General features: G+C 39.9%; 1 protein-coding gene across 1 annotated transcript in view; it reads left to right on the top strand.

Annotated features, from left to right (window-relative positions):
* Positions 1-22,619: 22,619 nt before the first annotated feature.
* Positions 22,620-24,524, top strand: part of LOC124712340 (DNA repair protein RAD50-like) — a 191,942-nt gene continuing 190,037 nt past the window's right edge. The window contains exons 1-3 of the mRNA XM_047242635.1: positions 22,620-22,640; positions 24,033-24,148; positions 24,233-24,345. Of these exons, the coding sequence (XP_047098591.1) occupies positions 22,620-22,640; positions 24,033-24,148; positions 24,233-24,345 (250 nt within the window). The remainder of the gene's footprint in view (positions 22,641-24,032; positions 24,149-24,232; positions 24,346-24,524) is intronic.

Genomic DNA, 24,524 nt, shown 5'->3' on the forward strand with positions numbered 1-24,524 from the left:
ATATTGAGCGCCTTCAATTTTTCATAAAAATGTCGATTTGGACCAAATTATTGCTGCAGTCAGGTTGAGACTTGTAAGAGTTTATTTTGACATACATTTGCACATTCTCCACAATTTTTGGCTTTCTACCTTTATTATTTAGCACCATTTGTTTTTTTCCCCTTAAAACAATGTTTTTGGGGAAACATATTCATCTGATCACTTTGAGATTTAATAATTTAAACATTAATATTCTGAAGCATATGTTGACAAAGTTTGGAAAAGCTACTTTAATTTCGTCCTTAGATTATGGTGCAATATTTTGTATGCTACGCACAGCCGCATTATGACGATGTGGCACTAGTAGCAGTAAACTGGGGTAAGTCCCAGCACACTCGCTCGCCTCTGTGTCTCTCAAATGATACAATGCTTGTTTCGCCACAAGATGGTGACTGTGTTGGTACCTTGAGTCTCAGGGTGTTTTGGCTCTTTTCCAGAATGGTTTTCGCCAAGCTCTTTCTACTGCTGACAATTTGGTGTGCCTGGAGGCTGCTATCTGATCAGCTTTTACCAGGCGTCAACATCTTATCACTGGTTTCTTTTGCTTGCATAGGGTGTATGACACCACATGTTATCATATCTTCATTACTCTACAAGAGTGGGGGTCTCTGGGGCCTACTCCCGATTTTTGTCTTTAACTTCTTGTCACATCATACTTCCTGGGTTCAAGTTGATGCTTCCCACGGAACCCCTCTGTTGACACCACGATTTTTTACTGACTGTTCCTGGCTGTCCTTGATGCATTTCCAGGTTCAGAAGTAATATACACTGACATCTCCACAGTCAGTGGACAAATCGGTGTTGCCTACTCACTTGCAAGATGCAGTGAACTACACTTCTTGCCGAATAGATGTAGTGAATTAACTGCAGAATTCGTGGAAATTGCTACAGGTTGGTCGTGTTCACTGGTACTGGAGCTGGATCTCTGGTCAACACTCTGTCGTCAATAATTATTGGAGGCTTGGAACTTGGATTGGTGAGCCTGAGTTCCTCCGAAAAACTTGTGAACAATAAAGGGGACGACGACCATGTTGCAGTCTTCCCTTCATACTTCTCGCAGGGAATTCTATTTAGTTGGAATCACATTGGCATCACTTAGCTGAACTGTAGTCATATCATGTGGCATGAGGATCCACACCACTGTCAGTGTGGCAGTGTCCCACATCCTTCTGGACTGCCCGAATTTATCCACCGTATGACGAAACCTTAAACTTTCTGATGCACTGCCTCTGGTGCTAGCAGATAATGGCGAGGCAGTTGATCTGGTTTTACAATATAATGTAAGACTCTACTGCTAAAACATCATGCATGAGTTTTTAAGAGTGAAAAGCTAAGTGGCTAACTGCATTGTTTGTAAAAGAGGTGGGAGAGGGACACTAAAAAATAGACAGATCGGAAAATGAAAGATGTAGAAAACTAAAACAGATTGAAGAGTATAGTAGTTATTGTGAAGAAATGCTGAGATGGAAGGAATTAATGTAAATTAAGACCATGTGACTGGCGGAACCATGGACATGTTGTAGCACTAGTTCCTACTTGTGGAATTCTGAGAATTTGGTGTCTGCGGGAAGAATCCAGATGACATGTATGGCGAAACAGGCAGCGAGGTCGTGACTGTCATGTTGTAGAGCATGCTCTGCAACAGGATATTGTGTGTTGCCAGTATACACCCTTTGCCTATGTCCAATCATCCTAACTGATAATCTGGTGGTAGCCATGCCGATTTAAAGGGCGAAATAGTGATTACCTGGTTACTTGGCTGGTATAGGTGGTGGTTGAAGAGTGCAGTCTTGCAGCACGGACGGTTGCAGTGGTGGAGGTCATAGGGTAGGGAGATGGGTGCAGAAGAAGCATAAGATCTGACAAGGATATTGCGGAGATTGAGAGGGCATCGAAATGCTATTATACATATGGTGGGTAAAATCTCGGACAGAACAGACCTCTTTTCAGAGCATGATTTTAGGAAGTCATTAGTTTGTTTTAAATAACTAATTAATACATTGAAGACCTGGAAAATACTGAGTGACAAGTAGTGTGCTCTGAAGCTATTTTTTGGAGGGATCAGCAGTACCAGGATTGGATGTGATGGCCCAGGAAATCTGCGTGTGAAGTAGGTTGATGGGATAATTACGGCGAGTGAAGGCTGAGGTGAGAACGGTGTTGTATTGCTTTAAAGGGCCTGCATCCAAACAAATACGTTTGCCTCAAATGACAAGGCTGTATATGAGGGAAGGATGGAAACTGTCAAAATGTAGGTACTGTTGTTTGTTTGTAGGTTCAATGTGGACAGAAATGTATAGCTGACCTTCGGTGAGGGTGAGATCAACCTCAAGGAAAGCGGCATGGAATTTGGAATGGGACTACATGAAATTTAATTGGAAGAATTTATCTGAAGATTCCAGGAATTTTAACAGGTCAGCCTCACCCTGAGTCCATATGGCAAAGATGTCATCATTGCATCTAAATTAAACCAGGGGCTGAAGGCTTATGGATTCCGAGACAGCCCCCTCCAAGTGACCTGTGAAAAGGGTGGCATAGGAAGGAGCCATCCTGTTTCCCATGGTCGTGGCCTGGTTTTCCATGTTACCCATGAAGCTTGTTTTTACTCCTCACTATGAGATAGGGCACACTGGCCTCGTTGGCCACATGGGTGGATTGGTGGGGTGTCTTGTCGTCTACTCCAATCCAGGGGTCCCACGGCTGCCCTTGCTTGGTGGTGAGGCCTGGGTCCTTGCCTTTCCACCTTTTTATTCTTCTTATTCGTTTGCATTTGATGATGTTTTAATGCTCCATTATAGTTTTTCTCTTTCCTTAGCTATCGTCAACAACTTGTCTGATTTTTTAGTTTTCTTGTAGTAATGGAGAATGAGGAAACACTGATCGAATGCTCAGAATGCTTCACATAATGTGCTACAGGGGCCTCCAGCTGCTTTCTGGGTGGAGCAACTCACCCACTTTCATCATCTCACCTGTATCTAACTTCTACTTGCTTCTATCTCTTGGTTTTATGCATTCTGGTTATAGTCAGGTTCATCAAGATTTTTATTCTTCGCCCTTCCTCTCTGGGAACTCCTCATAGCTTGACGGATATAGGATAGAGAGACTGATGACCTCATAGTTTGGTCCCTTGAACCTCATCAGTCCAGATTCATGATTCCTTGATGCCTTTCAGTTAGATTGTGCAATAAATTTCTGTTTTCTCCAGTTCATTTCACTATCACCTCAATTAGTTATTCAATCTAGCCATCTTATTTTCAGCATTCTTCTTTAGCATTACATTTCAAGAACTGCTTTTATCTTCTTTTCTGAACTGTTTATCGTCCATGTTTTACTTGCGCACGAGGCTACACCTTCAGAAGAGACCTGTTGACACTTATATTGATGTAAGATATTAATAAATTTATCTCTTTCAGAAATGCTTTTCTTATTATTGCCAGTTGTAATACAGCATGGCAAAAATGATTTTGTGTGGTGAAGTTTGGGATGTGTATTGTTGCTTAACACAAGAAAACAGGTTACCATGTCATGTTACAGACATCCTCCATCAAATAAATAATACGTATCTTGTGTAATCCGGGGTGCTGCTTCTTAATGCTGCTGTAGCTTCATCTTGATGTTACTGCATCGCCACTCAGGAATCGTGCAATGGTAGAAATACTCTCAGGGATTTTGTGTTCACGATGAGTTTTATTTCGCATGCTAGATGTTTGCCGGCAAACTTCATGTGAAATTGATTTAACACTGTCTCATGACTGACGTCAAACTGAACTGCAACTGAGGTACGGCGGCATACAAATCGCCTCTATTTATGTGAGTTTAAACAGGTACTGGCATTGTTACATATTAAATTTTTTGGTTTAACAATTAGAACTTTTATGGTCATCTTCCCAATTCACATAGAAATTGACATGAAATAAAAGTGAATAATTTCATACAAAGACAGAAAACAATCTGTTCCTATTAAGACTTTATATTACATGTTTTATCATTACTAAAATATATTTCGTTAATTTGTATATATCATTTTACATACTTAATGGATAATCATCCTACCATTTTCAAGTGAACAGAAAGATTAGTTTTATTGAAGGAAAGGCTGAGATCCAATTACTTAAATTTTGTACGCATAAAACTTTACACTTCTGTGTAGTTGCAATTACAATGGCATTAACTAACACCAATTAAAACATTAGTATGCTTAATTCTGACTGAAAAATTATCATGTCATATTTCTATTATGGATACAATTTGTTTTTTAGTTGGAAAACATAAAAATAGCTGTCTTTTGGTGACTAGAAATATCAGAACTTTAATTGTTAATTACTCCACAATTATAATAGCAATTTTGCCTGAAGTTTGTATAATGTACAAATTGTGATAGTCCGTCAGCTTTTAGTCCAATATGTTTCCTTCATTCTGCATATTGGTGAGGCACGATGTAAACAATGTCAGAACAATAGCTTAAATTAATGCAAAGTATTAATTTGCTGCAAACTAAAATCATCAGTGTATTCAAATCCAGAGACCAGAAATGACAAAATCAAAGCAGCATGCTGATATTACACATATGCCCTCCTCAGGAAAATGGGAATGAGACTGGTAAAAGGATATAGGATCCCAAAGGGTTGTTGTACTTCAGTCTGCATTTTATATCCTCTCTCCTTTGGCCATCATTAGTTATTTTACTGTCCAAAAAGCAAATCCTATCAACTACTTTAACGTCTGATTTCCTGATCCAGTTCCTTCAGCATTGTGTGATTTTATTTGACTTCATTCCATTACCTTTGTCTCACATTTTTTTATATTCATTTTATAGCTTCTTTTGAAGACACTATCCATTTTGTTAAACTGCTCTCCCAAGTTCTTTGCTGTGTCTGATAGAAGAACAATGGTACTGGCAAACCTCAAAGTTTTTGTTTCTCCGCTGCAAGCTTTAACCCCTTTCCAAATTACTCTCCAGTGTCCACTTCTGCTTGCTCAGTATACAGATGGCATAACATAGGGATAGGCTACAAGCAGTCTCAATCCCTTCTCAACTACTGCTTTCCTTTCATTTATTTGACTCGTATGACTGCAGTCCCTTTTTTCCAAAAGTATTAAATAACCTTACTCGTACACATGTTTTATCCCTGCTACCTTCATAATTCCAATCAATATTGTCAAAAGCTTACTTTAAATCTACAGTCATCTAATATGAGTCGTAAGGCAAGTATAGCCTTGCGTGTTTCTATATTATGCAGAAACCAAACTGATCTTCTCTGAAGCCAGCTTCTACCAGTTTTTCCATTCTTCTGTAAATCAAAAACCTCTCAACCTTGATTCTTTGGAGAAGCAAACTCCCATGCACAGAACAGCGTCAAATGTCTGATTGCTTTGCAAATGAGTTAATCTACTAAATGTTTGACATTAAGCATGTAACACTTCTATGTTTGAAGATGCAGAACCCTAATTATGTTGGTTTTAATAGTTTCAAATTATTCACCTGTAGGCTAACTAAAAAGTCAAGTGTAGCAAGCGATCAGCTTTTTTTCTTTCATTATTTTATGTGTAATGTTAATGACAAAAAGTTTCAAAAGGGTTTGAAATTATGTTTAAAGTTTGTTGGAAGTCACTCAGTGGTCACATTCTCAAATACTAGAGGACTTGAATTATTGTGTTAAACTTTTAATGTCAGATTATATGTCTTAAGGAGTGCACAATTACAGAATTTTAAATTTTTAAATTCATTTATTGATTATGTGAAATACTGAAAGCCCAATTTTTGTTGCTGTTCGAAGCTTTTTGATGGGCAACCTACAGCTGGGATTAGTTGAGCAGGTGTTTGTTTAAGCCATCTAGTAATCTAAATAATTCATTTTAATATTTTACAACCGTGACTTACTAAATTAATGTGTCAGTAATATTCACACCACTCAGAACTTGTCTGTTTTGGAATTGAAATTAGTACATCCCTCCTGAAGTCTGACAGTAGCCCAGCTGTCTCCCGTATCTTAAGCAGCAGGTGGAGTAGTTTCACCATGGCTGGCTCTCCCAAGAATATAATTAATTTTGATATATTGCCATTTACTTCAGGGGCCTGGTTTCGACTTTGATCTGTCAACATGTGTCAAATTCACCTCACAGTGTCAAACAATAATGTAGAAAAAGATAGATTGCTACTTACGTAAAGAAGACACATCAAGTTGCAGACAGGCATGATTAAAAGGCACGAACATCAGACTTTCGTCCATAGCCTTTGTCAGTAGAGAGAGAGAGAGAGAGAGAGAGAGAGACCAAAAAAACCACACACACACACACACACACACACACACACACACACACACCAACTCCCGCATCTCGGGCCAGAATCTTTTTTATATTCATTCACTGCCCTCCAAGCCGCAAAACAGCATCTACTTGCAAGCCACAAACTCTGGCCAGTGACGCCGGAGTTGGCGGTCATATATGCTTGCTTGCTTGCTTGTGTGTGTGTGTGTGTGTGTGTGTGTGTGTGTGTGTGTGTGTCATCCTCCAAAGGTCACTTCAGTTTTCCTATAGTCACCATCTATCTTTCCCCTAGTTATGCATACTTCTATAGCCTTGCATTTGTCCTTATGGCGTGTGTAATATTGCTTGTATCTGCAATAGTTCTCAGTGATGTGCATTACACACGGTATAGTATATAATGATGGTAGAGTCATAATCTTTAGTTTTCTGAGGCTAGATCAACAATGAACTCTGGGTGTCATGTTGCATATTTTCTTCACTGCCTACTTTTTTAATTTGAGTATATTGGTTGTAGCCTTTTGCTGTCCCTGCAGAATGGTACTATATGCTACATGACAATGTATTTAGACTTAAAGCACAATTTTTGGCTCGAGAATACTAACGCAAATTTGTAGTTTCCTCAGGGCAAGTTGCAACTTCACCCGTCGTTATCACTGATTAATCCCGGACGAGATCAACCAACTGCGATAGGGCCTGGACATTCAGTGTTTGGAGATGCACAGGTCTATGTGAAACTCTGGTTCGATGTAATCCAAGGGTCAAGCTGTACACATCTGTATTCATGCGCATTTGCTAATTTATCTGAAGAAATAGTTGTAGTCTGTGGCCATACAGTCAAATAGTATATGCTGTAGCAAGCTATGTGAATTTTAAATAATAACAAATTGCAATGAAATATATAATAACAAATTAGCAAAAAGCACTATCTACTGATAAATGGATGTAGACCATACCACAAGATATATTGTAACCAAACATTAAATTTATTCAGATGGTCATTTAAAAGAAAAATGTAGGCATGGTGGTCCTACAATAATTGAGTTTAACAAGAAATAAACTAATAAAAATATTCAGTTGCAATAAAACTTGTGTGATGCATAACTAGAATAGTATCAAATTCCCCAGATATCATTCAGTTGTCAGAAAAAAAAAGCACCAGAATCCCGTAATTTTGAACTACACACAAAAAATTTCCAACTCGTTATTAAATATAGTCCATAATGGAAATCAACAAATGAAAGTTTGCAAAAATATGAGCAGATTGGCGTAATCTATTTAGTATTAATTTCAAAACAAGAAGCATATAACATCAAAGTTGTATTATACAAATTTTATGATGATCACGAACTGTTAAAATTTCTGCTGACGCTCAGAATCAGAACCCCACTTGCATCAGAATTTTTCTAAGCACAACCAAATTTTAGAAAATTCATGTAGCCATTTTCCACTCAACACATTTCTGTATGTGTTCAATGAAGTGTATCCTCATATAACAAAGCACAATATTGACTTAAGAACTGTTACATCTGCAGAAGACAGGCTCACTGTAACACTCAGATTCCTTGCTACAGGAGAGGGTTAGTTTAGGTTAGGTCAGGTCAGGTCTCCAATCTTCGTAATCTATTTTTGTATTCAGCGAGCCTCACGTTGTAAAGCACCTCATCAGCTTCATACATCTTTATTAATTTTGTAGTTGTCGGCACACACCAATTGTATTTACCGGCAATGTTTATAAAAACACTATAGACGACAGAATGCAGTGATGCTAGCGCTCCATGTGGTAACATGTCACATAGCAGTGAACAGAAGACAAGTGACTTCTTTGATCAAATCTACAGCGAGGCCCTAGATTTGATCAAATATTGGACGACATTTGACATAGTTCCCTATTAGGCCATCAAATATCTTTGACAAAGATATTGGACAAAGATATTTGACTAAGAAATTTGATCGTGTAATACCGGCCTTAGGCATGATCCAGATCCAGAATGGCCGAGTGACTGTCCGCTCACACCAGTGAGATCTTGTGTTCCCCCACCAAAACGCACAACTTATTTAAAAATACGGAAAATGGACCACCATTTGAATAATTATGAAGTTAAAGATTTGACATATCACTGAAATAAAAGCTCTTTTTCTTCAAATACAATATTCTACATATAAAAGAAAATGGTCAATTTTTGGAAATATTTTGTAATAGGGTAGACAAAAAAATCTACTTACCAAGTGGCAGCAGGAGTACGCACATATAAAGGTGTTAAAGTTTGCGAGCTTACAGAGGCAATAGCACTGAAAGCTTGCCAACTTTAATACCTTTACATGTATGTTGTCCTGCCACCGCATGGCAAGTAGATTTTTTTATCTGTCCACTTTGGTAGCTAATGTTTCTATTGACCAAGATAAATGTAATGCAATAAAAACTTTTCTTGTTAAAAATGGTCATTCTGATCATGATAGTCAGTTAGTTCCAGTATGTGACATAGCGCCATACAGTAATGCAAAACAGTCCTCCAAAGTAGTGCATTCAATTAACGATTTAAAAATTGAAAATTTTAGGGAAAGTATGTGACAGTTAGACTGGGATGAGGTGCACGGGGAACCTTAAAATTTAACCTATTTCATGATGACGTTGTGAGTACGTTTGAAAAAGTTTCCCTGAGAAAACAGTGAAACATAATTGTAAGAAACCATTTAAAAAGCTGCAGCTTACTGAAGGGATAAAAATATGTCGTAAGCAGAAAAGGTAAATGTATCTTATAGGCAGAAGGAGAATGATCCAGAAACAGTCAAACATTATAAAAACTACTTCAGTGTGTTAATAAGAGTTATTAAAAAGTCCAGAAGTATGTGTAATATGTCGAGATTAGCACCTCTGATAGTAAAATTAAAATTAAAATAATTTGGAATATTGTTAAAAATGAAACAGGGCAACCAAGAGGCTAGGAAGACTGTATTTCTGTTAAATCCAGTGAAAAGTTTGTTAACAAATAGTATGAAGTAGAAAATGTTTTAAATAGTAATTTTTAAGTGTTGTAGAGAAAATAGGATCCAGCTGTTCACTAAAAAATGCAAGGTCGTCTAGGAAAGGGGCAATACCTATGCAATTTGATAAAATTGAAATTTAATCCACCTCTCCTACAGAAATTACAAAAATAATAAATTCGCTCAAAATAAAAGCTTGTATGGAATTGAAGGCATTCCCAACAGAGTTCTAAAAGCTTGTTCCCAACAGATAATTAGGATTCTCTGTCACATTTGTTTTAGCTCACTGAAATAAGGCATTTTTCCAGATAGGCTGAAATATGCTGTTGTTAAGCCATTGCATAAAAAAGAGGATAGGTTTGCTGCTAACAACTACCACCCAATCTCAATTCTGACAGCTTTAACCAAAATTCTTGAAAAACTAATGTATTCAAGAGTAGCTACACATATTTGTAAAAATGAAGTACTAACATGATGTCAGTTTGGTTTTCAGAAGGCTTTTCTACAGAAAATGCATTATACGCTTTCACCAATCAAATATTAAGTGCTTTGAATGACCGTATATCACCCATTGGGATTTTTTGTGATCTCTCAAGGGCTTTGGACTATGTGAATCATGAAGCTCTTCTAGACAAGCTTAAGCGTCGTGGTGTTAATGGGACAGTGCACAAATGGGTAAATTCATATTTAACTAGAAGAGTAGAGAAGGTTGAAAAAAGTGTTCACATAATGTGCAAAAATCAGCAGATTGCTTAAACGGGGTAGGTATTAAGCTTGGGATCCCACAAGGTTCAACCTGGGTCCTTATTGTTCTTGATATGTATTAATGACTTGCCACTCTGTATTCACAAAGATGCAAAGCTAATTCTTTTTGCTGATGATACAAATCTAGTAATCACACTCAACAAGCAAGAATTAGCTGAGGAAATATAAATAAATTCTTTCACAAAATTATTAAGTGGTTCTCTGCAAATGATTAAGTGGTTCTCTCATTAAATTTTGAGAAAATTCAGTATATACAGTTCTGTACAGCAAATAGCATAACACCATTGATAAATATAGACTTTGAACAGAAGTCTGTTGCTAAGGCAAAATATTCAAATCTCTGGGTGTGTGCATTGATGAGAAATAGAATTGGAAGAAACATATTGATGATCTACTGAAATGTTTACTTTCAGCTACCTATGCTATTAAGGTTATTGCGAATTCGAATGGTAAAAATATTGGTACATTAGCCTACTGTGTCTATTTTCACTCACTGCTTTCATATGGCTTCATATTTCAGAGCAATTCATCACTAAGAGAAAAAGCATTCATTGCGCAAAAATGTGTAATCAAAATAATAGCTGGAGCCCACTCAAGGTCATATTAATAATCCATCCCAGTTCAAAAATAATAGCAAAGTGCATAACTATAACACTAGAAGAAAGGATGATCTTCACTATTCTGGATTAAATCTGACCTCGGCACAGAAAGGGGTGAATTTTATGCTGCCACAAAAATCTTTCGTTATTTACCAAATAGTATTAAAAGTCTGACAGATAGCCAATCAGCATTTAAAAACAAATTAAAAGAACTTCTAAATAACATCTTCTTCTAGTTAATAATTGAATTTTTATTGCGTAAAGAAAATTCACATTAAACTGACACGTTCTACATCACTAAGAAATGTTGTACTTGTGTTCTACGGATCAAGTATTAATGTAATGTAATTTAATAATGTACATTATATTTTCTATGTATAAAAGTGAAGAAATACATAATTAAAACATGGATCTTACACATACACACTTACAACAAATAACAAAGAAATAAATGTTAAAACATATGAAATAGTAAGCATGACTGGAAATATTAAGCATGGCGTCTCAATTGCTGAGTCTTTTCATGTTCAGTCTAGTGATGGTATCAAAACTTACGAACAATATGCCGTTTTTAAGTTACAAGTGCTTTAAATAATGGCCGAATGTACTCTTATGTAAACGAAACAAAATAATTAACAATCTGGTCAAATGTAGCGCGGTTACATATGGACAGATATGCAAAATGTAATATTGTATTCATTTGTTGTTTGATTGTGAAGACTATAATGCTCTGACACATTTGTATAACTAAAAATACATAATAAGGTAATAAATAAAGTATGTATAAATATATGCCGTTCAGTGATGACACCTGTTGTGCTTTGCTACAGTCTAACACCTCGTTTGTCATGATAATCTGCATTGTTCAATAGTTAACAATTTTAAGTTATTTTTCTGTGCAGCACTGTCAGGTGTCGGCTTCAGCCAGACATGTATGGCTTTTTACGCTTGTGTCTGGCAAAATATATAGAAGTTCCTCATGCACAGATTTTGTTGGTCTTTTTAGCGATGAAGTAGAGAACACACAACTAAGGCTTGTTCCAAGGTAATGACAGAAGTGCAAAGAATAAGTGTAAGGAGAAATAAGGATACATAGATATACGGACCAACACTGTTTTTATGCCTGTGTCCTATGTTTTTATCTGGAGGCTGAACGAGTCTAACACACTGTCACAGACACGCTACATGCAGAACAAGCAAGGCAAAGAAAGTACTGCAGAATGTGCCAATCAGCCAATGCCAGTCTGCCCCACCCTGCTGTATTCGCCCCTACCCAAAGCTCATTTTCTGACAGTGTTTTTGTTGTGCCTGTCAGCAACTCAGCATCTCTGCTGTGTGGTGAATAGCAACCATCCTTTTCGTATTATTGTAAAATGGACAGTCCGATTTTTAGGTCGAAATGTCTGGCCAAGTATAATACCGAGTCTGGCTTCTCTATTTTCAGATTTGACAACCCTATTTGTGAGAGCTTTTCCTCACTGTGATTTTTGTTTCGTTTTTTGCAAACTGCATGCATATAGTTGATTGATGACTGATGATTCCCAGATTGCATTTAATTACTTGTATTACAGCATCACAACAAAATGAGGTCAACATCAAACAGAATAACAACTGAAATGATGTCATCACTTAAAACTTCCGGGCTGATAGGCCGTGGTCGAAGTATAAAACTCTCTCCTGACGTTTCGTCTCCGACTGCAGGAGACATCCTCGGAAGTAAAGCGGCCAACTGCGAAGAAACTCGAGGAAGCGCTGATTATATAAGCAGTATCGAGGGCGCCACAGTCGATCACGTGGCATCGCCTATGAGATTATCTCTGGTGATGCCAACATTCTCGATTGAAAGTAATCGATCGTCACGCTTGCTGTGCAACGCTGACATCCTAATTTTATCCAGTTTAACACCTTCATCTTTCCTGTTAAAATTATTACGATGTTTATCAATCTCGATAGCCCCTCTATACAAGTGTGCATAATAATGCGAGGTTTTTGATATGACGCTCGTCTCGCTGAATTTTATTTCATGATCACCTTCCTGGTAAACATGTTCCGCTACGGCCGATTTATCCGTGTGACCCAGGCGGCAATTCCTCTTATGTTCAACAAGACGTGTGTTCACACTTCTCTTTGTGGTACCGATGTAAACTTGTCCACAACTACAAGTTGGCTACATGACTGCATGGTCGTTGGTGCAGCATCTTGTGTCCCACATTCTTCCTGACAATGTAATGATCCTTATACCTCCAAATTGATTACACGTCCTTGTCACCCTCACATATTTTCAGATGTGATTTTCTGTACCTTCCTGTTCCACTCGTATTTCGTTGAACCCCATACCTACTCCCAACCCAAGGGGAGTTTCAAACAGGCAGATGTTAGTGAACAGATATTAGGTGCAGACTTCATATAACACGAAGGACTGGAAATAAAGCTAAATATGTTACAAATCATATTGGAAAGTGAAGTGGTAACCGGTTCTCTGGCAGAAGTGCTAACAATCCTGTCACCTCGGCCAATAGTTCAGTTAGTCCAGAAGCTAAACAAGAAGTTTTTGGCCAGGTACAGAAAGTATTGCAAATCAAGGTGGATCACATTAACATGACAATGGTCACCAATCTCTCGATAGCCAAGGAGACTAGCACCTAACCATTTCTTGGCAGCAGAGAAATAATTTGAAGAGATGTTACATGCGGGCATCATATGAAGGTGTGACAGCCAATGGGCATTACCGTTATACTTACTTGACAAGAAAGTCTGTACCAGGAGGCCCTGTGAGATTATAAATGCATGAAAAATCCCCAATGTTTTCCCGTGCCTTACCTAAGGGATTTCATGAATGTTTTAGTCGGAGCTACAATTTTTAGCATGGTGGACTGCAAGGAAACTTATAACTAGATTCCGATCGCAAATGAAGGTATTCCCAAGATGGCTGTAATTATGCCTTTCGGTCTCCTCAGGTATCTAGACATGTCATTTGGTTCAAAGACTGCAGCTCAGTCATGGGAGAAGTTTACAAACGAAGTACTGAGGGGTTCAGATTTCTACTTTGTCTACCAAGATGATATTTTGATATTTTCAGAGACAGCAAAATTATGTGCAGGGCATCTTGAGGCACTGTTTGACAGAATACATAAATATGGCTTGACAATAAATTGGGCAAAATGTGTTCTACCTCAAAAACAGGTGACTTTTCTCAGTCATACTCTGTCAGCTGCCGGTATTAATAGCAATTAAAAATATTTGTCAGCTGTTCCTGACATCACCTACCAGGAGCAGCAGAGATGCATGTGACCGTGGCATACGCACTGGCAGGTAATAACGCTACTGGCAGGCAAGTCCTGTCACATACCCATGATGCAGGAACCCTGTGAAAAGTTACGGGGTAGTTTGCAAAAGCAACCCTCGTACTCCGTCCAATCCATAATGCACCGTTAATGATAGTGATGGATGCCAACCAATAGACTGTCAGGACAGCTCTCCATCAATATATTGAGAATTATTAAAAACCTTTGGGGGTTTTTCTCCTGGAAGCTGACAGAGGGTCAAACAAATAGGAGTGCGTACTGTTGAGCTGCTGGCCGTTGTTGTTTTTGTTGTTGTTGTTGTTGTCTTCAGTCCTGAGACTAGTTTGATGCAGCTCTCCGTGCTACTCTATCCTGTGCAAGCTTCTTCATCTCCCAGTAACTACTGCAACCTACATCTTTCTGAATGTGCTTAGTGTATTCATCTCTTGGTCTCCCTCTACGATTTTTACCCTCCACGCTCCCCTCCAATACTAAATTGATGATCCCTTGATGCCTCAGAACATGTCCTATCAACTGATCCCTTCATCATCATCATCATCATTTAAGACTGATTATGCCTTTCAGCGTTCAGTCTGGAGCATAGCCCCCCTTATAAAATTCCTCCATGATCCCCTATTCAGTGCTAACATTGGTGCCTCTTCTGATGTTAAACCTATTACTTCAAAATCATTCTTAACCGAATCCAGGTACCTTCTCCTTGGTCTGCCCCGACTCCTCCTACCCTCTACTGCTGAACCCATGAGTCTCTTGGGTAACCTTGCTTCTCCCATGCGTGTAACATGACCCCACCATCTAAGCCTGTTCGCCCTGACTGCTACATCTATAGAGTTCATTCCCAGTTTTTCTTTGATTTCCTCATTGTGGACACCCTCCTGCCATTGTTCCCGTCTACTAGTACCTGCAATCATCCTAGCTACTTTCATATCCGTAACCTCAACCTTATTGATAAGGTAACCTGAATCCACCCAGCTTTCGCTCCCATACAACAAAGTTGGTCGAAAGATTGAACAGTGCACAGATAACTTAGTCTTGGTACTGACTTCCTTCTTGCAGAAGAGAGTAGATCGTAGCTGAGCGCTCACTGCATTAGCTTTGCTACACCTCGCTTCCAGTTCTTTCACTTATGTTGCCATCCTGTGAGAATATGCATCCTAAGTACTTGAAACCGTCCACCTGTTCTAACTTTGATCCTCCTATTTGGCACTCGATCCGTTTATATTTCTTTCCCACTGACATTACTTTCGTTTTGGAGATGCTAATCTTCATACCATAGTCCTTACATTTCTGATCTAGCTCTGAAATATTACTCTGCAAACTTTCAATCGAATCTGCCATCACAACTAAGTCATCCGCATATGCAAAACTGCTTATTTTGTGTTCACATATCTTAGTCTCACCCAGCCAGTCTATTGTTTTCAACATATGATCCATAAATAATATGAACAACAGTGGAGACAGGTTGCAGCCTTGTCTTACCCCTGAAAATACTCTGAACCATGAACTCAGTTTACCGTCAACTCTAACTGCTGCCTGACTATCCATGTAAAGACCTTTAATTGCTTGCAAAAGTTTGCCTCCTATTCCATAATCTCATAGAACAGACAATAACTTCCTCCTAGGAACCCGGTCATATGCCTTTTCTAGATCTATAAAGCATAGATACAATTCCCTGTTCCACTCATAACACTTCTCCATTATTTGTCGTAAGCTAAAGATCTGGTCCTGACAACCTCTAAGAGGCCTAAACCCACACTGATTTTCATCCAATTGGTCCTCAACTAATACTCGCACTTTCCTTTCAACAATACCTGAGAAGATTTTACCCACAACGCTGATTAAAGAGATACCTCTGTAGTTGTTGCAATCTTTTCTGTTTCCATGTTTAAAGATTGGTGTGATTACTGCTTTTGTCCAGTCTGATGGAACCTGTCCCGACTCCCAGGCCATTTCAATTATCCTGTGTAGCCATTTAAGACCTGACATTCCACTGTACTTGATGAGTTCCAACTTAATTTCATCCACCCCAGCTGCTTTATTGCACTGCAATCTATTGACCATTTTCTCCACTTCCTCAAACGTGATCCTATTTCCATCATCATTCCTATCCCATTCTACCTCGAAATCTGAAACATTACTGATCGTATTTTCACCTACATTGAGCAACTCTTCAAAATATTCCCTCCATCTGCCCAAGGCATCCACAGGATTCACCAGCAGTTTTCCTGACCTGTCCAAAATACTTGTCATTTCCTTCTTACCTCCCTTTCGAAGACTGCTAATTACACTCCAGAATGGTTTTCCAGCAGCTTGACCCAATGTCTCCAACCTGTTTCCAAAGTCTTCCCAAGATTTCTTCTTGGATGCTGCAATTATCTGTTTGGCTTTGTTTCTTTCTTCAACATAACTTTCTCTGTCTACCTGAGTTCTAGTATGTAGCCATTTTTTATACGCCTTCTTTTTCCTTTTACAGGCTGCCTTGACTGTGTCATTCCACCAAGCTGTTTGCTTCCTCCTACTTTTACACACTACTGTTCCAAGACATTCTTTAGCCACTTCTAGTACTGTGTCCCTGTACCTTGTCCATTCCTTTTCCAATGACTGTAATTGACTACAGTCAACTAACTGGTACCTTTCTGAGATCGCTGTTATGTACTTGTGCCTGATTTCTTTATCCTGAAGTTTCTCCACTCTTATCCTCCTACATATGGACCTGACCTCCTGCACTTTCGGCCTCGCAATCCCAATTTCACTGCAGATTAAATAATGATCAGTGTCATCAAAGAATCCCCTGAATACACGTGTGTCCCTCACAGCCTTCCTGAATTCCTGATCTGTTATTACATAGTCAATGACAGATCTGGTTCCACTGCTTTCCCAAGTATACCGGTGAATGTTCTTATGTTTAAAAAAGGAGTTTGTGATTACTAAGCCCATACTGGCACAGAAATCCAAGAGTTGCTGCCCGTTCCTGTTGGCCTCTATATCCTCTCCAAATTTACCCATAACCTTTTCATACCCTTCTGTTCGATTTCCAATCCTGGGTTAAAATCACCCATGAGCAGAACACTGTCCTTGTCCTTTACTCTAACAACTACATCACTGAGTGCCTCATACACTCCTGGAAATTGAAATAAGAACACCGTGAATTCATTGTCCCAGGAAGGGGAAACTTTATTGACACATTCCTGGGGTCAGATACATCACATGATCACACTGACAGAACCACAGGCACATAGACACAGGCAACAGAGCATGCACAATGTCGGCACTAGTACAGTGTATATCCACCTTTCGCAGCAATGCAGGCTGCTATTCTCCCATGGAGACGATCGTAGAGATGCTGGATGTAGTCCTGTGGAACGGCTTGCCATGCCATTTCCACCTGGCGCCTCAGTTGGACCAGCGTTCGTGCTGGACGTGCAGACCGCGTGAGACGACGCTTCATCCAGTCCCAAACATGCTCAATGGGGGACAGATCCGGAGATCTTGCTGGCCAGGGTAGTTGACTTACACCTTCTAGAGCACGTTGGGTGGCACGGGATACATGCGGACGTGCATTGTCCTGTTGGAACAGCAAGTTCCCTTGCCGGTCTAGGAATGGTAGAACGATGGGTTCGATGACGGTTTGGATGTACCGTGCACTATTCAGTGTCCCCTCGACGATCACCAGTGGTGTACGGCCAGTGTAGGAGATCGCTCCCCACACCATGATGCCGGGTGTTGGCCCTGTGTGCCTCGGTCGTATGCAGTCCTGATTGTGGCGCTCACCTGCACGGCGCCAAACACGCATACGACCACCATTGGCACCAAGGCAGAAGCGACTCTCATCGCTGAAGACGACACGTCTCCATTCGTCCCTCCATTCACGCCTGTCGCGACACCACTGGAGGCGGGCTGCACGATGTTGGGGCGTGAGCGGAAGACGGCCTAACGGTGTGCGGGACCGTAGCCCAGCTTCATGGAGACGGTTGCGAATGGTCCTCGCCGATACCCCAGGAGCAACAGTGTCCCTAATTTGCTGGGAAGTGGCGGTGCGGTCCCCTACGGCACTGCGTAGGATCCTATGGTCTTGGCGTGCATCCGTGCGTCGCTGCGGTCCGGTCCCAGGTCGACGGGCACGTGCACCTTCCGCCGACCACTGGCGACAACATCGATGTACTGTGGAGACCTCACGCCCCACGTGTTGAGCAATTCGGCGGTACGTCCACCCGGCCTCCCGCATGCCCACTATACGCCCTCGCTCAAAGTCCGTCAACTGCACATACGGTTCACGTCCACGCTGTCGCGGCATGCTACCAGTGTTAAAGACTGCGATGGAGCTCCGTATGCCACGGCAAACTGGCTGACACTGACGGCGGCGGTGCACAAATGCTGCGCAGCTAGCGCCATTCGACGGCCAACACCGCGGTTCCTGGTGTGTCCGCTGTGCCGTGCGTGTGATCATTGCTTGTACAGTCCTCTCGCAGTGTCCGGAGCAAGTATGGTGGGTCTGACACACCGGTGTCAATGTGTTCTTTTTTCCATTTCCAGGAGTGTAAAAACTATCCATCTTATCTTGATCGGTCCCTTCACAATGCGAATATACTGACACAATCCTAATTTTCTTGCTAGACACTGTCAAATCTGTCCACATCAGTCGTTCGTTTACATACCTTATTGCAACTACGCTGGGTTCCATTTCTTTCCTGATGTAAAGCCCTACACCCCATTGTGCTATTCCTGCTTTGACTCCTGACAAGTAGACCTTGTATTCTCCCACTTCTTCTTCTTTCTCGCCCCTTACCCGAATGTCACTAACAGCTAAAACGTCCAGCCCCATCTTACTTGCAGCCTCTGCCAGCTCTACCTTCTTCCAAGAGTAGCCCCCATTGATATTAATAGGTCCCCATCTCATTACCATTTGTTTGCCAAGTCGTATCTTAGGAGTCCCTGGTTTGTCAGTTAGAGGTGGGACTCCGTCACCTCCGAAGGTCCGAGGCATTTTGCTCTGATTGTTGCCAGCATCATATTTAAAGTACCAGGGAAGCAGGTTGCTAGCCTTACTTGCCCCGAGTCCCATTGGGTTTTACCCCTAACGGCTGATCCCTTCTTCTAGTTACTTTATGTCACAAACTCTTCTTATCCCCAATTCTATTCAATACCACCTCATTAGTTATGTGATATACCCATCTAATCTTCAGCATTCTTCTGTAGCACCACATTTCAAAAGCTTCTATTCTCTTCTTGTCCAAACTATTTATCGTCCATGTTTCACTTCCATACATGGCTACACTCCATACAAATACTTTCAGAAACGACTTCCTGATACTTAAATCAATACTCAATGTTAACAAATTTCTCTTCTTCAGAAATACTTTCCTTGCCATTGCCAGTCTACATTTTATATCCTCTCTACTTCGACCATTATCGGTTATTTTACTCCCTAAATAGCAAAACTCCTTTACTACTTTAAGTGTCTCATTTCCTAATCTAATTCCCTCAGCACCACTCGACTTAATTCGACTACATTCCGTTATCCTCATTTTGCTTTTGTTGATGTTCATCTTATATCCTCCTTTCAAGACATTATCCATTCAGTTCAACTGCTCTTCCAAGTCCTTTGCTGTCTCTGACAGAATTAAAATGTCATCGGTGAACCTCAAAGTTTTTATTTCTTCTCCATGGACTTTAATACCTACTCCGAATTTTTCTTTTGTTTCCTTCACTGCTTGCTCAATATAGAGATTGAATAACATCGGGGAGAGGCTACAACGCTGTCTCACTCCCTTCCCAACCACTGCTTCCCTTTCATGTCCCTCGACTCTTATAACTGCCATCTGGTTTCTGTACAAATTGTAAATAACCTTTCGCTCCCTGTATTTTACCCCTGCCACCTTCAGAATTTGAAAGAGAGAATTCCAGTCCACATTTTTAAAAGCTTTCTCTAAGTCTACAAATGCTAGAAATGTAGTTTTGCCTTTCCTTAATCTCTCTTCTAAGGGTCAGTATTGCCTCACATGTACCAATATTTCTATTGAATCCAAACTGGTCTTCCCGAGGTCGGCTTCTACCAGTTTTTCCATTCGTCTGTAAAGAATTTGCGTTAGTATTTTGCAGCCGTGACTTATTAAACCGATAGTTCGGTAATTTTCGCATCTGTCAACATCTGCTTTCTTTGGGATTGGAATTATTATATTCTTTTTGAAGTCTGAGGGTATTTTGCCTGTCTCATATATCTTGCTCACCAGATGGTATAGTTTTGTCAGGACTGGCTCTCCCAAGGCCGTCAGTAGTTCTAATGGAATGTTGTCTACTCCCGGGGCCTTATTTCGACTCAGGTATTTCAGTGCTCTCTCAAACTCTTCACGCAGTATCATATCTCCCCTTTCATCTTCATCTACATCCTCTTCCATTTCCATAATATTCTCCTCAAGTATATCGCCCTTGTATAGACCCTCTATATACTCCTTCCATCTTTCTGCTTTCCTTTCTTTGCTTAGAACTGGGTTTCCATCTGAGCTCTTGATATTCACACAAGTGGTTCTCTTTTCTCCAAAGGTCTCTTTAATTTTCCTGTAGGCAGTATCTATCTTACCCCTGGTGAGATAAGCCTCTACATCATTACATTTGTCCTCTAGCCATCCCTGCTTAGCCATTTTGCACTTCCTGTCGCTCTCATTTTTGAGACGTTTGTATTCCTTTTTGCCTGCTTCATTTACTGCATTTTTATATTTTCTCCTTTCATCAATTAAGTTCAGTATTTCTTCTGTTATCCAAGGATTTCTAGTAGCCCTCGTCTTTTTACGTACTTTATCCTCTGCTGCCTTCACTATTTCATTCCTCAAAGCTACCCATTCTTCTTCTATTGTATTTCTTTCCCCCATTTGTGTCGGTTTTTCCCTCATGCTCTCCCTGAAACTCTGTACAACTTCTGGTTTAGTCAGTTTATCCAGGTCCCATCTCCTTAAATTCCCACCTTCTTTCAGTTTCTTCAGTTTTAATCTACAGTTCATAACCAATAGGTTGTGGTCAGAGTCCACATCTGCCCCTGTAAATGTCTTAAAATTTAAAACCTGGTTCCTAAATCTCTGTCTTACCACTATATAATCTATCTGAAACCTGTCAGTTATCTCCAGGTTTCTTCCATGTATACAACCTTCTTTTATGATTCTTGAACCAAGTGTTAACTATGATTAAGTTGTGCTCTGTGCAAAACTGGCGGTGTCCTCTTTCATTTCTTTCCCCCCATCCATATTCACCTACTACGTTTCCTTCTCTCCCTTTTCCTACTACCGAATTCGTCACCCATGGCTGTTAATGAAGCTATATAACACTTCTGCCCTTGTATTGGGGCTAAACCATTTACAATCTACACGGACCATAAGCCATCACTTTCGCTTTTAGCAATTCAAATAAAATTGTTCGCCCTGGGCATTCTGCCAGCTAGAATTTATTGGGCAGTTCACTACAGATGTAAGATACATTAGGAGGAGGAATATATAGTGGTAGATTTTTCCCTAGAATCAGCACAATCTCATTCACAGTAAATTATGACCAACTTAATGGCAGCACAAGTTACAGATGAGCAGCTACAACAGTTTGTGCACAATGATTCGACAACTCTTGAGCTCAAACAAGTGCAGTTACTTGGCACAAAGGATGTTGTTTGGTGTGACATGTCTAGACCCTCACCTAGACCATTTGTTCCTGGAATGCTACAAAGAACGTTTTTGACAGTGTTTTTAGGAAGGCCTTTGATGTCACTTTCACTTGTACATCACAGATTGGTATTGCCTCCATCATGCATTTATATCTATCTGTGGCTGTAAACATATAAAGATATCCCTCTGATGGTGAAAGCAGGCCCATGAGGTCTATGTGAATGTGAGAGAAAGAACTTGTTGATGCAGGAAATTCTCCCATGAACTTGAATAATGTCTGCAAACTTTTCACTGTAGACAGACACGCTGTACATACTCTTAATACAAGGCCATACCTATTTCTCAGTCATCAGTTTAATGGTGGCATTTGCAGTAGAATGGCTGAGGTTGTGAACACTGGCTGACAATTTGAATTGATACGCTCCTGGAACTATCTAGATTGAGTGGGTTCCAGCATCACTATACAACCAGCTACCATCCTGCAAGCAACGAGATAGTAGAGCATTGGCATAGAACGTTGAAAGCTGCACTTAAGTGCCTCAAGAGCAGCTCAACAGCTGTACTACCACTAGTGTTGCTGGGACTTTGCACAGCCTTTAAGCTGGACATTGGGGCATCTTCTGCAGAGATGGTTTATGGAATGTGCCTGCCTTTGGAATTTTTTTTTTTTAGCAATACCCACACAAATGGATACAGAGCTACCATACATGCTGCAACAAGTCAAGCTCGAAGTAGCAAAGCTGTGTCCTGTCATGAAAATTGGAGAGAGTTCGTCCATAAAGACCTTAAAACATGCTCACATGTGTTGTTGCAAACAGATGCAGTATGCTTGCTGTTGCAACCACTGTACTTTGTACCTTTCTAGGTGCTAAAGCATGACTAACATATGGTGCAGATAATGTATAACAACAAGCCATTGATGATGTCATGAGAATGGATGAAACCTGCATATTTGCTAACTCCAGACATACCCACACAAGATACCTTGGGTACTACCTCAGCGACCTTGAGCCAACCGGATAATGCTATTGGTCTGCCCACAGGTATGTCACCCTTGACTTAGCTCAGCGAACAAGCCCACAGGAAGTGCTGAAGAAGCCAGTAACTTACATGAGGGCAAGTCAACAGGTACGACGCAAATAGCCGCACATCCCTGGAGCTCCACTCTAGTGTGGCGGGGGAGGGGGGGGGGGGGGGGGGCTGTGTATGACGCGCATAATTCTGGCAGTGTTTGAGAACATATGTATTATTCTTTGACCACCCAGCCACATTTGCTTTATATTTCCTCTTAGTTCTAGTTTTTGACAGTTCCCTGTTTTACTGTAAGTTGTCAAGCAAAAATCTAACTAATTAAGAAAGTAAATCTTACAGGTAAGTTGTAGGTTCTGCTTTTACACAAAAACACTGTTTTATCTTTTTATCAAAATGTTTCGGCACCTCTGTATCATCTTCAGTAGGTCGTGTTTATTGAATACTGTAAAAAGTGTACATATAAAAGGTTGTAACTGATCTAACAAAGTGAAGCCTAAAGAAAGTTTTTGTTCGTTTCGCTTCTTGCCATGATTATACATTATATGGTTTTGCAATACAATGTGTATGGTGTGCTGCATTAACAGCTTTAGTCGTCTGCAAACCAAATGATGAAAATGTGAATTTCATCAGAGAGTTAACACGTCCCTTCGTTTTTAAAAAAAACGTGATTTTGTCATGGAAAATGTTTTGTTGTGACTGATCAGTCAGGTACAATCTCTTTCCAACATTATGCCTATGAGAACTAGTTCATACACCTTTTATTGTAGATCATCCAATATTGTATGGAGCATCCTTCATGTGGGTCATCTTAAAAATTACGTACAGCTACATGTGAGTTCAGTCTCCCAGTTCTCAACTGTTTAAAACTGATTAACAGGTTGGTAATAAATGTTTGCCACTCTACAAGAATTTTCATTGGTGATAAAAAAAAAAAAAGAAGAAGAAAGAACTTTACGTTGGGATATTATTCCAGTGTATCCAGTCAAATTAAATTCACGCAAAACAACTTTTTCAAAAAATTACTCTACAGTTCAGATGATAATTGATTGTGAGACATGTAACAGCATAACAAAAAAAATATTTCATTGATGCCAGTGCTATCTGTGTTGCAAGCACAGGACAATTTGCCTTACTCTCAATGAATACCAAAAAAATGCAACAATCTGTGTTTTTGTAGTCCTGGCTGTCTGTCATAAATGTACTTTTCATGGGAATCTGAAGTGCCAGATGTTGACATTTTGAAACTTTCCATTTAATGTCTCTGCAAGTATAGTCTCAGGTAAGAAAAAGAGAGAAGTATGTGTTCTTTTCACTCTGCTTGATGCACTGTTTATATTTTCAACATTACTGAGACTCTTCTTACTTTATCATATTTCGTGTCAACCATATGCTTTTCTTCACAGGTTGTACAGGTTGGTGGACGGTGCATTGATGTAAATTTAGAAATGTCTCACGTTTTTGGTGTATCAAAAGCTGTTCTGAGCAATGTTATATTTTGCCATCAAGAAGATTCTAACTGGTCAGTATATATCTAGACTGTTGATACATCTCTGAGGTACTGCATTATGAGGAAAGTTTAAAAAATTTTTTTTTGTCTTTGTAGGCCAATGGATGAGGGAAAGAAACTCAAGGAGAAGTTTGATTCCATATTCGATGCAACAAAACTTAATAAATGTTTGGAACACATCAGAGATCTTAGGAAAGCAGTAAATACAGGTCAGTCAGTTGTCATCTGAGCTAAGTATTCTGTCAAATTAATATATGTAGCTAAAATTCTTCAGGGTTTCTGTTACTCTCTCACACACAACCACGCACGTGCTCTTAACACGCCAACCCATGGGTACCTCGGATGGATGTGTTTGGGCACATGTTTGGTTGTTTGTCTGACAGCGTGT

The sequence above is a fragment of the Schistocerca piceifrons genome, chromosome 8 (assembly GCF_021461385.2).
Source record: "Schistocerca piceifrons isolate TAMUIC-IGC-003096 chromosome 8, iqSchPice1.1, whole genome shotgun sequence".
NCBI lineage: Eukaryota > Metazoa > Arthropoda > Insecta > Orthoptera > Acrididae > Schistocerca > Schistocerca piceifrons.